General features: G+C 49.7%; 1 protein-coding gene across 1 annotated transcript in view; it reads left to right on the forward strand.

The window, feature by feature from the left end:
• Positions 1-16,780, forward strand: part of ALG12 (ALG12 alpha-1,6-mannosyltransferase) — a 60,904-nt gene that overhangs the window by 21,817 nt on the left and 22,307 nt on the right. The window contains exons 5-8 of the mRNA XM_075345103.1: positions 11,045-11,148; positions 13,392-13,615; positions 13,718-13,887; positions 14,300-14,375. Of these exons, the coding sequence (XP_075201218.1) occupies positions 11,045-11,148; positions 13,392-13,615; positions 13,718-13,887; positions 14,300-14,375 (574 nt within the window). The remainder of the gene's footprint in view (positions 1-11,044; positions 11,149-13,391; positions 13,616-13,717; positions 13,888-14,299; positions 14,376-16,780) is intronic.

Below are 16,780 nucleotides of genomic sequence, written 5' to 3' on the forward strand. Positions count from 1 at the left end.
CTCAGGAGGGGTGGTGCCTCCTCCCCGGACCTACGGAGGCTGTGATTGGCTGGCGAACGTCGCTCAACCAATCACAGCCACTGTAATGTTCCAGCCACTTAAAGTGACTGAAACATTGAAATCCAGCCCTGGCCAGTGCAGCTATAGCCCCTGGCCATTGGCTGGAGCTGGGTGACCTCACTGGATCACCCTCCCCCAGCTCCAGTAGCTCTGATTGGAGAGATCGGCCTTGTGACCGATTTCTCCAATCACAGTGGACCTGTTGCCGGTGACCGCCCCCGTCATCGTCCCTGCAGCACGCCAGCACAGTGAGTGTGCACAGTGCAATGGCAGGGCGACAAGCGTCCCATGCTGTTATGAGACCGGAGCATGGGACCCGGAAGTTGCCGCGCTGCCATTGCACTGTATGAAACCGGCCTCCCGATCCGCCGCCGCGATCTGCCACCCGCACCCCCACCCCTCGTATCTGGTGCCCGCACACTCACCCCCACACCTCCCGATCCGCCGCTGCCCTCCTCCGCGATCTGCCACCCGCACCCCCACCCCTCGTATCTGCTGCCCGCACACTCACCCCCCACACCCTCCCGATCCGCCGCTGCCCTCCGCCGCGATCTGCCACCCGCACCCCCACCCCTCGTATCTGCTGCCCGCACCCTCACCCCCCACACCTCCCGATCCGCCGCCCTCCATCTGCCACAGTGTCACCGGTCCCCCCTCGATCTGCTGCCCGGCCCCTTTCCCTCGTGATCGGCTGCTCGTCCCCTCACCGCCGTGATGTGCGCTCCCTCCCCTGTCACCGCCGTGATGTGCGCTCCCTCCCCTGTCACCGCCGTGATGTGCGCTCCCTCCCCTGTCATCGCCGTGATGTGCGCTCCCTCCCCTGTCATCCGCCGTGATGTGCGCTCCCTCCCCTGTCACCGCCGTGATGTGCGCTCCCTCCCCTGTCACCGCCGTGATGTGCGCTCCCTCCCCTGTCACCGCCGTGATGTGCGCTCCCTCCCCTGTCACCGCCGTGATGTGCGCTGCTCTCCCTCCCCCACCTGTCACCGCCGTGATGTGGGCTGCTCTCCCTCCCCCACCTGTCACCGCCGTGATGTGGGCTGCTCTCCCTCCCCCACCTGTCACCGCCGTGATGTGCGCTGCTCTCCCTCCCCCACCTGTCACCGCCGTGATGTGCGCTGCTCTCCCTCCCCCACCTGTCACCGCCGTGATGTGCGCTGCTCTCCCTCCCCCACCTGTCACCGCCGTGATGTGCGCTGCTCTCCCTCCCCCACCTGTCACCCCCGTGATGTGCGCTGCTCTCCCTCCCCCACCTGTCACCCCCCGTGATGTGCGCTGCTCTCCCTCCCCCACCTCTCACCCCCGTGATGTGCGCTGCTCTCCCTCCCCCCACCTCTCACCCCCGTGATGTGCGCTGCTCTCCCTCCCCCACCTCTCGCGCTCCCCGATCTGCTGCCCTCCTTCATCTCCTGTGATCCAGCTGCCTAGATCCATCCTGTAGGGTAACTATCCCCAATCTCACCTCCCACTCCCCTTCCCACCCATCCCCCCCCCTCCCCCCATCCTCTGCCGCTCCTGCATCCACTGCGCCCTCTCCCATCCGCCCCCACCCTATCCCAGCCGCTGTTTCACAATCACAGATGCTCCCTTTATATCCCGCTGCCCCCCCCCCCCATCTGCCGCTGTTTTTTTTTATATGCCATGGGGGTCTAGTTTCCAAAATGGGGTCACATGTGGGGGAGCTCCACTGTTTCGGCACCTCAGGGGGTCTCCAAACAGCATGGAATACGCTAATTATCCCAGACAATTTTGCGTTTGAAACGTCAAATGACGCTCCTTGCCTTCCGAGCCCTGCTGTGCGCCCAAACAGTTTATTTCCACCACATATGAGGTATCTGCGTACTCAGGAGAAATTGCACAATACATTTTATGGTGCAATTTTTCCTGATACCCTTGTGATAAAAAAGCTACCTGGTTGAAGTAACAATTTTGTGGTAAATTTTTTTTTTTTTTTTTTTTTTTTTATTTTCACAGCTCAACTCTATTAACTTTTGTGAAGCCCCCAGAGGCTCAAAGTGCTCAATAAACATCTAGATAAATTCCATGAGGGGTCTAATTTCCAAAATGGGGTCACATCTGGGGGAGCTCCACTGTTTCGGCACCTCAGGGGCTCTCCAAACGCAACATGGTGCGGCTAACGATTCCAGCTAATTTTCTGTTCAAAAAAGTCAAATGGCGCTCCTTCCCTTCCGAGTCCTGCCGTGCGCCCAAACAGTGTTTTTTTCCGCCGCATATGAGGTATCTGCGTGTTCAGTAGAAATTGCCCAACAAATTTTGGGGGTTCATTTAATCCTGCTACCCTTGTGAATATGCAATATTTGAGGCTAAATTAACATTTTTGTTGCAAAAAGTAAAATGTTCATTTTTTCCTTCCACATTGCTTTAGTTACTGTGAAGCACCTGAAGGGTTAATAACCTTCTTGAATGTGGTTTTGAGCAGGGCTGTGGAGTCGGAGTCGGAGTCGTGGAGTCGGAGTCGGAGTCGGAGCTCATTTTGGTGGAGTCGGAGTCGGAGTCGGTATAAAATGCACCGACTCCGACTCCTAAAATATATAATAAATTGGGGACAGGAGTGCAATGCAGAATGTGCTGAATATTTTACTAAATAACAACATTTAGTATAATGCTTATATTTAAGTGAAAAATTTATTGTAGTACAATGTGAACATCAGACACTTAATTGTTTTTATGATACAATAATCAAGATATTTGGATAGAACATAAAATATTTATTGGAATACAACTTTAGAACACAAAAAACTAATAAATTGTAAATATGTAAAATATATATATATATATATATATATATATATATATATATATATATATATATATATATATATATATACAGTGTATATACACACACAAGATATATATGTAATCTACTGTATATTACATAGTGTATTACATATTTACAATTTATTACAGTTTTTTTGTGTTCTAAAGTTGTATTCCAATAAATATATTTTATGTTCTATCCAAATATCTTGATTATTGTATCATAAAAATTATTAAATGTCTAATGTTCACATACACATATTCATGTACTACAATAAATTTTTCACCTAACTATAAGCAATATATGTAGGAGTCGGAGTCGGAGCCGGAGTCGGAGTCGGAGCCGGAGTCGGAGTCGGAGCCGGAGTCGGAGTCGGTGCAAGAGAATTTGAGGAGTCGGAGTCGGAGTCGGAGTCGAAGGTTTGGCTTACCGACTCCACAGCCCTGGTTTTGAGTAGCCTGAGGGGTGCCGTTTTTGGAATGGTGTCACTTTTGGGTGTTTTGTGTCACGTAGACCTTTCAAAATCACTTCAAATGTGATGTGGTCCCTAAAAAAAGTGGCTTTGTAAATTTTGTTGTAAAAATGAGAAATTGCTCAAACTTTGAACCCCTATAACTTCCTTAATTTTTTTTTTTTTTTCCCAAAATTGTTCTGATGTAAAGTAGACATGTGGGAAATGTTATTTATTAATTATTTTGTGTCATATGTCTCGTTGGTTTTAGAGCATAAAATTCAAAGTTTGAAAATTACAAAATTTTCGTGAAATTTCCGTTTTTTTCACAAAGAAATGCAAAAAATATCGGCCTAAATTTACCACTAACATGAAGCCCAATATGTCACGAAAAAACAGTCTCAGAATCACCGGGTTCCGCTGAAGCGTTCCAGAGTTATAACCTCATAAAGTGACACTGGTCAGAATTTCAAAAAATGGCCTGGTCTTTAGGGTTAAAAGAGGAAATAATAAAAAGGGAGGAGGGGCGGATGTTTTAATTTGACCTGTATTTATATGTAACGTATGTGTTTAAACAAGACCTCGATAAAGTTTACCTTTACCTTCTTAGGCCTCATTCACACATCAGTATATTAATCAGTATTTCTTTTTCGCTCTATTGGGAGACCCAGACAATTGGGTTGTATAGGCTATGCCTTCGGAGGCCGCACAAAGTACTACACTCAAAAGTGTTAAGCCCCTCCCCTTCTGCCTATACACCCCCCGTGCTCCACGGGCTCCTCAGTTTTTTGCTTTGTGCGAAGGAGGTCAGACACGCACAGCACAGCTCCACAGATGGGTCAGCAGCAGCTGCTGACCATGTCGGATGGAAGACAAGTGGGCCCATATAGGGCCCCCAGCATGCTCCCTTCTCACCCCACTCTTGTCGGCGGTGTTGTTAAGGTTGAGGTATCCATTGCGGGTACGGAGGCTGGAGCCCATATGCTGCTTTCCTTCCCCATCCCCCTCAGGGCTCTGGGCGAAGTGGGATCCTATCGGTCTCCAGGCACTGAGACCGTGCTTCATCCACAACTCCTGTGGAGACTGCTGGATAGGAGCCGGGTACAGTTCAGGGACATGGCCCTGCTACGTGAAGGTACTCTGTATCCCTGTGGGGACCGCGCACGGCAACACCTCAGCTTTGCTGGGTGTGCTAGTGCACCGGGCCGTGGCGCTGACCGGGTTAAATGTGCCATTACACACTCAGCGTTGCTGAGTGTGTTTATATGTAGGGGCTACCGCGCTAACCGCCGCTGCCATGGGAAACTGCGGCGCGGCTGGGACTTGTAGTTCGCCGGGGACTTCGGCGTGTACCGCGCTTTTACGGCGGACACCCTTATACTCGAGTCCCCGGCTTGCTTGCGGCCTAGTTTTCCCTTTCTCCCGCCCTCAGCCCTGACAGGCAGGGGGAAGGGCGGGACGCTGCACGGAACGAGCAGCACTGAGGGCTGGAGTATGATTTGCATACTCCACCCCCCCTCACTGTGCACAGTGCGGGCACCAGTTCCCACACTTTCTCGGCCACGCCCACGGCTCCCTGCTCTCGTCAGGACGCCGCAGCCATTCCTGTCAGCTCCTCCGACGCTGCAGAGAGGGATTAACCCTGGGAGACCCAGACACGGTCTCTGGTGGCCTCACAACCGTTTTAAAGCGGGTGGTAAGCAGCACCTGTGGGTGCTAGCCCCATGGTGCTGTAGTGTATTGATACATTATTTGTTTATAGTATATACTCTACACTGAATGAGCACAGTTCATTCTGGCTATATACCCTATTGTGTTACACAGGGAAAACAATAGCATGGCGCCCACAAAAGGCAGGGGTGCCAAAACACAGGCTTATTATGCTGCCTGCGCCGCATGTATGACCCCACTACCGGCAGGTTTCACTGACCCTCATTGTGTGCACTGTTCGGCCCCTGTGGCACTTATTCAGCCAGAGCCTCTGCTAAGAGGGGCCCAGGGGGAGCCACCTGTTGACACTGTCCAGGTGACGGGGACTGAGTTTGCAAAACTCTCTGAGACTATGGCTAAGATACTAGAAGCCTTGCAGTCCAGGCCGGTATCTCAGCAAAGGGACTCTGTTGAATCATTGTCCCCTGACCCCCCTCAGTTGGTCCAACAATGTCCTCCCGGGGTATCTCATACATCCCAGGCTGAGGGTTATGACTTAGACCCCAGTCCCAGACCGAATAAGCGGGCTCGCTTAGAATTTCCCTCGACATCATATTGTTCAGGGTCTCAGCGGGGGGAATCTCTGGTTGATGATGCGGAGACAGCTGATCAGGATTCTGATCCTGAGGGCGCTCTCAATCTTAATACTCCAGACGGGGACGCCATAGTGAACGATCTTATTGCGTCCATCAATCAAATGCTGGATATCTCTCCCTCAGCTCCTCCGGCGGAGGAGTCAGTGTCTCAGCAGGAGAAATTCCGTTTCAGGTTCCCCAAGCGTACACCGAGTATGTTTCTAGACCACTCTGATTTCAGAGAGGCAGTCCAGAATCACCATGCTTGTCCAGATAAGCGTTTTTCTAAGCGCCTTAAGGATACACGTTATCCTTTTCCCCCTGACGTGGTTAAAGGTTGGACTCAGTGTCCCAAAGTGGATCCTCCAATCTCCAGACTGGCGGCTAGATCCATACTTGCAGTGGAAGATGGGGCCTCGCTCAAAGATGCCACTGACAGGCAGATGGAGCTCTGGTTGAAATCCATCTATGAAGCTATCGGAGCTTCTTTTGCCCCAGCATTCGCAGCCGTATGGGCGCTACAAGCTATCTCAGCGGGTCAAGCGCAAATTGAAGCGGCCGCGCCACAAGTGACATCCATTACCACCCAGACCTCGGCAATTGCGTCTTACGCTATGAATGCTGTCCTGGACTCTGCGAGCCGTACGGCGGTTGCGGCCGCCAATTCGGTGGTACTCCGCAGGGCCTTGTGGCTACGGGAATGGAAGGCAGATTCTGCTTCCAAAAAGCGCTTAACCAGTTTGCCAATTTCTGGCGACAGGCTGTTTGGCGAGCGTCTGGATGAAATCATCAAACAATCCAAGGGAAAGGATACATCTTACCCCAGCCCAAACAGAACATACCCCAACAGAGGAGAGGGCAGTCGAGGTTTCGGTCCTTTCGGGGCGCGGGCAGGTCCCAATTCTCCTCGTCCAAAGGGTCTCAGAAGGAACAAAGGAACTCTGATGCATGGCGGTCTAAGTCACGTCCTAAAAAGACCACCGGAGGCGCCGCTAACAAAGCGGCTTCCTCATGACTTTCGACCTCCTCTAGTAGCATCCTCGGTCGGTGGCAGGCTCTCCCGCTTTTGCGACACCTGGCTGCCACAAATAAAAGACCGCTGGGTGAGAGACATTCTGTCTCACGGTTACAAGATAGAGTTCATCTCTCGTCCCCCCGTCGATTCTTCAGGTCATCCCCGCCTCCCGAGCGAGCCGAGGCTCTTCTGCAGGCGCTGGGCACTCTGAAGGCGGAAGGAGTTGTGGTCCCTGTTCCTCTTCAGCAACAGAGCCACGGTTTTTACTCCAACTTGTTTGTGGTCCCAAAGAAGGACTGGTCTTTCCGCCCGGTCCTGGACCTGAAACTGCTCAACAAACACGTAAAAACCCGACGGTTCAGGATGGAATCCCTCCGCTCCGTCATCGCCTCAATGTCCCAAGGAGATTTCCTTGCATCGATCGATATCAAAGATGCTTATCTCCACGTACCGATTGCTCCAGAGCACCAGCGCTTCTTGCGCTTCGCCATAGGAAACGAACACCTGCAATTTGTGGCACTGCCGTTCGGCCTGTCAACAGCCCCACGGGTTTTTACCAAGGTGATGGCTACTGTAGTAGCGCTCCTACACTCGCAGGGTCACTCGGTGATTCCGTATTTGGACGATCTGCTGATCAAGGCACCATCTCAAGAGGCATGCCAACGCAGCCTCGACGCTACCCTGGAGACTCTCCAGGGTTTCGGGTGGATCATCAATTTTCCAAAGTCAAATCTGACACCGGCCCAATCGCTGACATACCTTGGCATGGAGTTTCATACCCTCTCAGCGATAGTGAAGCTTCCGCTGATCAAGCAGCAGTCACTACAGAAAGGGGTACAATCTCTCCTTCAAGGCCAGTCACACCCCTTGAGGCGCCTCATGCACTTCCTGGGGAAGATGGTGGCAGCAATGGAGGCAGTCCCTTTCGCGCAGTTTCACCTGCGTCCCCTTCAATGGGACATCTTACGCAAATGGGACAGGAAGCCGACGTCCCTCGACAGGAACGTCTCCCTCTCTCAGGCGACCAAAGCTTCCCTTCGGTGGTGGCTCCTTCCCACTTCATTATCGAAGGGGAAATCCTTCCTACCCCCATCCTGGGAAGTAGTCACGACGGACGCGAGTCTGTCAGGGTGGGGAGCGGTTTTTCTCCACCACAGGGCTCAGGGTACGTGGACCCAGCAAGAGTCCTCGCTTCAGATCAATGTTCTGGAAATACGGGCAGTGTATCTTGCCCTGAAAGCGTTCCAGCAGTGGTTGAAGGGCAAGCAGATCCGAATTCAGTCGGACAACTCCACAGCGGTGGCATACATCAACCACCAAGGCGGCACACGCAGCCGGCAAGCCTTCCAGGAAGTCCGGCGGATTTTGATGTGGGTGGAAGCCACGGCCTCCACCATATCCGCAGTTCACATCCCAGGCGTGGAAAACTGGGAAGCAGATTATCTCAGTCGCCAGGGCATGGACGCAGGGGAATGGTCCCTTCACCCGGACGTGTTTCAGGAGATCTGTTGCCGCTGGGGGATGCCGGACGTCGACCTAATGGCGTCCCGGCACAACAACAAGGTACCAATGTTCATGGCACGGTCTCAAGCTCCCAGAGCTCTGGCGGCAGACGCCTTAGTTCAGGATTGGTCGCAGTTTCAGCTCCCTTATGCGTTTCCTCCGCTGGCACTGTTGCCCAGAGTGTTACGCAAGATCAGGGCCGAATGCCGCCGCGTCATCCTCGTCGCTCCAGACTGGCCGAGGTGGTCATGGTACCCGGATCTGTGGCATCTCACGGTCGGCCAACCGTGGGCACTACCAGACCGACCAGACTTGCTATCTCAAGGGCCGTTTTTCCATCTGAATTCTGCGGCCCTCAACCTGACTGTGTGGCCATTGAGTCCTGGATCCTAGCGTCTTCAGGGTTATCTCAAGACGTCATTGCCACTATGAGACAAGCTAGGAAACCAACGTCCGCTAAAATCTACCACAGGACGTGGAAAATTTTCCTGTCGTGGTGTTCTGCTCAGGGTATTTCTCCCTGGCCTTTTGCCTTGCCCGCTTTTCTGTCCTTCCTTCAATCTGGACTGGAAAAGGGTTTGTCGCTCGGCTCTCTTAAGGGACAAGTCTCAGCGCTCTCTGTGTTTTTCCAGAAGAGCCTAGCCAGACTTCCACAGGTACGCACGTTCCTGCAGGGGGTTTGTCACATCGTCCCTCCTTACAAGCGGCCGTTAGAACCCTGGGATCTGAACAGGGTGCTGATGGTTCTTCAGAAACCACCATTCGAGCCAATGAGGGATATTCCTCTCTCACGCCTTTCGCAGAAAGTGGTTTTTCTAGTAGCAGTCACTTCACTTCGGAGAGTGTCTGAGCTAGCAGCGCTGTCATGCAAAACCCCTTTCCTGGTGTTTCACCAGGACAAGGTGGTTCTACGTCCGGTTCCGGAATTTCTCCCTAAGGTGGTATCCCCCTTTCATCTCAATCAGGATATCTCCTTACCTTCTTTTTGTCCTCATCCAGTTCACCAATGTGAAAAGGATTTGCACTTGTTAGATCTGGTGAGAGCACTCAGAATCTACATTTCTCGTACGGCGCCCCTGCGCCGCTCGGATGCACTCTTTGTCCTTGTCGCTGGTCAGCGTAAAGGGTCACAGGCTTCCAAATCAACCCTGGCTCGGTGGATCAAGGAGCCAATTATCGAAGCTTACCGTTCGGCTGGGCTTCCGGTTCCCTCAGGGCTGAAGGCCCATTCTACCAGAGCCGTGGGCGCGTCCTGGGCTTTGAGGCACCAGGCTACGGCTCAGCAAGTGTGTCAGGCGGCTACCTGGTCGAGTCTGCACACTTTCACGAAGCACTATCAAGTGCATACCTATGCTTCGGCGGATGCCAGCCTAGGTAGACGAGTCCTTCAGGCGGCGGTTGCCCACCTGTAGGAAGAGGCCGTTTTACGGCTCTCTTACGAGGTATTATTTTACCCACCCAGGGACTGCTTTTGGACGTCCCAATTGTCTGGGTCTCCCAATAGAGCGAAAAAGAAGAAGGGAATTTTGTTTACTTACCGTAAATTCCTTTTCTTCTAGCTCTAATTGGGAGACCCAGCACCCGCCCCTGTTTTTTTGTGTACACATGTTGTTCATGTTGAATGGTTTCAGTTCTCCGATATTCCTTCGGATTGAAGTTACTTTAAACCAGTTTATAATTCTTTTTCCTCCTTCTTGCTTTTGCACCAAAACTGAGGAGCCCGTGGGAGCACGGGGGGTGTATAGGCATAAGGGGAGGGGCTTAACACTTTTAAGTGTAGTACTTTGTGCGGCCTCCGGAGGCATAGCCTATACAACCCAATTGTCTGGGTCTCCCAATTAGAGCTAGAAGAAAAGGAATTTACGGTAAGTAAACAAAATTCCCTTCTTGCATGCTAAAACAAGGCGTGTCTCGAAAACACAATACAGGTGTCAGTTATAGTTTTTCTCTGTAAGTTCCATACACGGATTCAAAAATACTGACATGTAAATGAAACCTTAGAGAACCTGTTTAAAAATTGAGGGAAAAAAGAACTAGTTAGGTAGCAACGTTATATGGTAAATACCTAAGAAGCGGAGATGTTAAACAGAATTTCTTAAAAGCGCCATACAACCTGTCCTGTCCAGAAATGCTATTTAGCTGCAGATATAGGAATAATCTGCAGGTATATAGTATTAAAATCCCATGAAGCAGACTTGCTGGAGCAGCAGCTACAGGGAGAAGATCAGGTTTCGTTCTCCCTGCAGTGGCTCGCTCCCTGTCATCAGGGTGTGCAGGTATTGGCTACAGTAAATGAGTGCCCTGTAATTAGGCCCCAGCACTTGACAGTCTGTTCACCAGCATCTGTGTGCAGAGCAGGCTGTCAATCATTGTGTTAGTGAGTACTTACAGCGCACTCCCTGAGAAGTCAAGGGTGAATGTAACTGCTCCCTGCACCGCCCTGATAACTGTAAGGGAGCAGCTGCAAGAATAATAAAACTTTTTTTTCTCCCTGTAGCTGCTGTTCCAGTAAGGCAGCAGCACAGGATTTATATACAATGTACATGTAGAGGATAGCATTTCTGGCCTTGACAGAGTAACTTAAAATTACTGTTGCTATGATCAGTTATTAGTGGACAGTTCTATTCTAAGTGGGAAACTAAGATATTCTGCTCCAGTCAGGGCATGTATGCTGTCCTTACTGTTGCTCTCCAAAATGTCTGCAAGAAAAATAGAAGTGTGATAAGGGGAGCAGGGTGTGGAGAAGCTGCCAGGAACTGGCATTTTGGACTATTCACCAGAGCCACTAGCCAACTCTCAAATGTATGGTTTCTGTGAAATGTTTCCAAGTAAAACATACGTGGCTGAAATGAGTCCATCACTGAGGCCTGCTGCCCATAACGTGACTGATGGGTTCACATTAAATAATTTAACATATCTTCTAACACTATTTTTCTGTGTCACTGATTTAGTTTTAACCATCTTGGTGGACTCCTTTTTCTGGAAGCGTCTTGTTTGGCCTGAAGGAGAAGTTCTGTGGTATAACACTATTTTGAATAAAAGTTCAAACTGGGGCGTATCCTTTGTAAACAGTATTGGCCTCATATTGTTAGGCGTTCTCTTACAAAACCGAGCCAAACAATCTTTCTGTATTTGCAGGATGGACTAATCCTAGCCTGGCAACCTCATATATGCTACTAGGTAAAATTTTAATTTTCTTTAGCCAATTTACTCACCACTCGTCTCCGCCGTAATTTATTGGTGTATCTGTGGGAGGGCAGCAGAACATCCCTTATGATTATCCAGCCACTTGCTCTCCCTCGATACATCTCCCCCCCTACTACCTGCTGAAGCTTAAGCTGGTGTCACACACAGCGACAACGACAACGACGTCGCTGCTACGTCACCATTTTCTGTGACGTTGCAGCGACATCCCGTCGCTGTCGCTGTGTGTGACATTTAGCAACGACCTGGCCCCTGCTGTGAGGTCGCCGGTCGTTGCTGAATGTCCAGCTTCATTTTTTGGTCGTCACTCTCCCGCTGTGACACACACATCGCTGTGTGTGACAGCGAGAGAGCGACGAAATGAAGCGAGCAGGAGCCGGCACTGGCAGCTGCGGTAAGCTGTAACCAGCGTAAACATCGGGTAACCAAGGGAAGACCTTTCCCTGGTTACCCGATGTTTACGCTGGTTACCAGCCTCCGCCGCTCTTGCTGCCAGTGCCGGCTCCTGCACTGTGACATGTGGCTGCAGTATGCATCGGGTAATTAACCCGATGTATACTGTAGCAAGGAGAGCAAGGAGCCAGCGCTAAGCAGTGCGCGCGGCTCCCTGCTCTCTGAACTGTGACATGTAGCTGCAGCACACATCGGGTTAATTAACCCGATGTGTGCTGCAGGAGAGCAAGGAGCCAGCGCTAAGCGCGGCTCCCTGCTCTCTGAACATGTAGCAAGGCGACGTTATGATCGCTGCTTCTGCTGTGTTTGACAGCTAAGCAGCGATCATAACAGCGACTTACAAGGTCGCTGTTACGTCACCGAAAATGGTGACGTAACAGCGACGTCGTTGTCGCTGTCGTTTAGTGTGAACCCAGCTTTAGAAGGCTCTTTTCCTCCCTAGGCTGCAGAGAGTAGTCCCTGTGCATGCGAAGTCCCAATGATTCTCCTCTCACAAGTGGAGTATCGACACCTCCACCAATTAGCTGAAAACTTATAACAACTGCTAGACTAAGTGCTTTAATGGCAGAACATAGCATTGCAGCATATGAGTACTGTGCTTCATCACCCATTTGAAGTGAATGTTCTATAGTACTCAACAGCGGCCACCAAATATTGTACGTTTCTGCTGCGTTCTGCTCACACATAGCTAAGTTCTGGCCTCTACCAGAGCAGTTTTGATATTGAAATAGGTCCTGGCCAACCCACTTAATTTACAGGATGCGTTCCTCCAGAAGCACAAGCTGTCAGTCTGCACTACTTTCTGGATATTACCAGTGGGGTCAACATAGTCACTACACTTGTAGATGGATTCACTGAGTGTCTTTTCCTAAGTAGGGTCACTTTTTGGGAATTTGTTGTTTTGGCACTTTGGAGGCTCTCAAAATCATGCCCACAAACTACTTAAGCAAACTGCTCAGAATCGAAAGAGTTTGGCTTTTGGGAGCAATGTGCTGAAACAGTAGTGCATAACCATATATATGGTATTGCTGTACTTAGTAGAAATATAATTTACAGGGTACATATTATCTTACTAGCCATGGTAAAGATGGAAACAACTTTATTCTAATAAATGTAATTTTAAACGTTCACACATCCTAATAGTGAAAATTCTCATTATACCCCTAGATGAATTCCCTGAAGGGTGTAGTTTCCAAAAGGAGGCCACGTTAGAGGTTTACTTCTAGTTCAACTGCATAGGCAGAGACATCGAGCTCTGTGTGACATGGGAGACGTCATCCACAAGCATAATGTAAAAGTGGCCTTTGAATGGATTGAGCAGGTGCTGAATGTGATTCAGAGACACCCATCGGACTGGACCGTGCAACTTGCATGCAGCACAGGGCATAAGAATTTTTTTTGGAGGTATCAAGGGCTTGGAAGTACCACATGTACATGCCTTAGACGTTGATGGGCATGGTTTACGAGTATAAGGTGTAAAACTGGTCTTACACCTATAGTTTTGACTTTCCCTTTTACAAAAAAAACTGCAATCTGACTTGATATTTTTATCCAGATTTATTTTGTTGTGTAAAACACTTCATCTGATTGAAATCTTTGCTTCCTTTGCGGACACAAGCTTTTCCTTAACTGACTGTGAAGACTTCACCATTCCTGTGGTACTTTTATTCCGTAGTGCCGCGAGCAATGGCATTTAGCTTCTTCCTTCTGCCGTTTGGCCTCTTTGATAAAAGGATGCGACTTCTGATTGCACCAGTTGTGGCTTTCATATTCTTATACTCCTTCCTTCCTCACAAAGAACTTCGGTTTATCATTTACACATTTCCTCTGTTAAACATCGTGGCTTCTAAAGGATGTTCATATATGTAAGTATACGGGAAGCTTGCCAAGCACTATTGCTTTGGGCACAACTAAGTAGTGAAATTAGTTTCATTGTATTTATTGCTTTGCTTTTTATACCAATGCAGAGTTCAGAATTACCAGAAATCATGGATATACAAATGCGGTACTTTCTTTGTCATAGCCCACCTTTTTGGAAATGCAGCATACTCTGCCACCTCTTTGTACGTATCCCGTTTCAACTACCCTGGAGGGACTGCAATGAATGAACTTCATAAGTTGGTGGACCCATCCACAGGTGATGGTCATTGTTTTTGTTTGTTTTTTTTCTGTTCAGGGTCTTGTTACTGTGATAGATTTTACAATTGTCTAGAAGTGATTTGTCACTCAATGATTTGGGTGGGAATCCTCAATGTAGTTTATTTGGTGTGGATTTAACCTGTCACTTCTTGATGCAGGTAGTCACACATGTATGTGTCCTTCAGTCGGCTAATCCGTGGATCTGTTGAATGTTAAACTGATTTGTGTGTGTGAGTATGGTCTAATATTACTCAATGTCTTGATCATACGCTCTTATAACGAACACAACAGACCATTCTTGGGCAAAGACTGCCTTAAGTCCTAATTTGACGGCTGTGCTACAGCTCTCTAAATATTGCCTTTCACTGTAGTTACATGGACTATAAGCATGCAAATATTTTATCTTTCAGATGTGTCTGTACACATAGATGTGGCAGCTGCACAAACGGGAGTTTCAAGATTTTTACAGTATCATTCCAATTGGAGGTATGGTTTGTTTAGTTTTAATGCAAATGAAACAGCCAAGTTGTCGATTAGCTACATGGCACTTGTGACTTGCATTGAATATCAGGGGAAGTGTGTGGCATGTGACTTGCGACCAATTACAGAAAATCTAGTACACTTGGTAACATATACAACTGTGTCACAGTATGTGGCAGGTCATGACACCATAGGATATCATTACATTCAATGTTAGTGTGTCACTGCGATTTCAGTGCTGTGTAATCCGATCCTAATTTGTGAAGGAACTGCCACTATCGGGCTGCGCGCCCACGATCAGGGTTCATAGCGTTTTGGACACAGCATGTTTTTGTTGCATCCAAAATGCTGCTTTGTGCAGTGGATGGGATTTCTAGAAATCCCATGCCCATTGTGCTTGTTTTTCCCACAGCGAAAACTGACCTGTGGTGTGGCTTTTCAGGCTGCAACTTGTCAGTTCTTTACTGCAGAGAAGCAAGCGTTCTCCGCAGGGAAAAAACAGCTAGAGACCGAAGCCGCCCATACCCTAATCATGGGCAGGGGCAACTGTGATCTCTTGCGGAGGAGACTCGGAGCCCCGCAGGTCAGGACCCGCTGCTTCCAGGATGCAGCGGGGCCTGATCGTGGGCACGTACCCTGAGTATAAAATGTTTGCAAGTCATGATATAATACGTTTATTAGCGCTTATCTGAATGTTTCACTAATGAGGGGGCCATATAATCCTGAATATGCATAATAATTTCTACATGAGGGGATGTACTGACCAAGAACGATAAGTTTTGTTTCCGCATATGTGCTGCGATCTTCGATAATCTAGAAAATTAGAGCTCAGTTAGAATTCTTATCATATTTATACTGGGCAATGATTGCTAAAGATTGTTCATACAGAAGGCTACCATCCCACTCTTACCAACAGAGTTTAGAAGTTTAACCTTTTGTATCAATCAAATGGTGTGTGCATACTTTACTAGATGAATAATGGTATGCACTGAAGCTATCTGCCCACGTTCCTGATGTCTTGGCAGGAAATACACCGCATAAAATATTGTGTTTTCTTCGTCGCTCTATTGGGAGACCCAGACGATTGGGTGTATAGCACTGCCTCCGGAGGCCACACAAAGCAATTACACTAAAAAGTGTAAGGCCCCTCCCCTTCTGGCTATACACCCCCAGTGGGATCACTGGCTCACCAGTTTTCTGCTTTGTGCGAAGGAGGTCAGACATCCACGCATAGCTCCACTGTTTGTAGTCAGCAGTAGCTGCTGGCTATATCGGATGGAAGAAAAGAGGGCCCATATGGGGCCCCCAGCATGCTCCCTTCTCACCCGCGGTGGTGCTTGTAAGGTTGAGGTACCTATTGCTGGTACAGAGGCTGGAGCCCACATGCTGTTTTCCTTCCACATCCCCTGGGGCTCTGTGGAAGTGGGATCTTGCCGGCCCCCAAGCCCTGGGGCCGGGCTCCATCCACAGACCCATAGAACCTGCTGGATTTGGAGCGGGAGTGCCGTTCAGGGACAAGGCCCTGCAACTTTCAGGTACTCTGTGTCCCCGGCAGGCACGGACACTCTCAGGCTTGCTGAGCGTTATAGTGCGCCGGGGACAGTAGCGCTGTGCGCCGGGGTTAGGTCACTGCAGCTTTGCTGAGTGACGTTTCATGTTGGGAACTACTGCGCCGACCGCTCCTGGAGCGGCGGCGCAGCTGCGACTTGTAGTGCGCCGGGGACTTTGCGCCGACCGCGCTTTTACGGCGGCGGCGCTTCTAACTTTAGCCCCCGGCTTCTGCGGCCTAGTGCCGCTTCGTTCCCGCCCCCACCCTGTCAATCAGGGTAGGGGAGAGACGCTGCTCAATTAACAGCGCCGAGGGCTGGAGCTTTATTTACATGCTCCAGCCCTCTCACTAGGCACAGGGGGAAGCAGACTTCCCGCTCTTCGTCGGTGTACGCCCAGGGCCCGCCCCCCCTCTCCACAAGGACGCCGGCAGCCATTACACATGCGGCTGGCTGGGGAAAGGCACAGGCTCTGGGAGACCCAGACTAGAGGGATTTCTGGCGTCCACACACCGCTCCTAAGCGGGTGGTAAGCAGCACAGTAGTGCTGGCCCCTCTAGTGCCTCAGTGTTATATTAGTGTACTTTTTTCTTGGTACCATATATATATATATATATATATATATATATATATATATATATATATATATATATATATATATATTTATATAGTGCACTGTAAGGTCGCTTCTTGGCTGGACACCCTGTACTGCTCTGAGGAGGCAGCAACATGTCATCCGCAAAACGCAAGGGTGCCAAGGCACAGGCTGTGTACACTGTTTGTACTGCATGTGGGGCTGATCTACCGGCAGGCTCCAAAGACTCACATTGTGTTCAATGTTCAATCCCAGTGGCACTTCGTCAG

This window comes from Anomaloglossus baeobatrachus, chromosome 4, assembly GCF_048569485.1.
Source record: "Anomaloglossus baeobatrachus isolate aAnoBae1 chromosome 4, aAnoBae1.hap1, whole genome shotgun sequence".
In the NCBI taxonomy this organism is placed as follows: Eukaryota; Metazoa; Chordata; class Amphibia; order Anura; family Aromobatidae; genus Anomaloglossus; species Anomaloglossus baeobatrachus.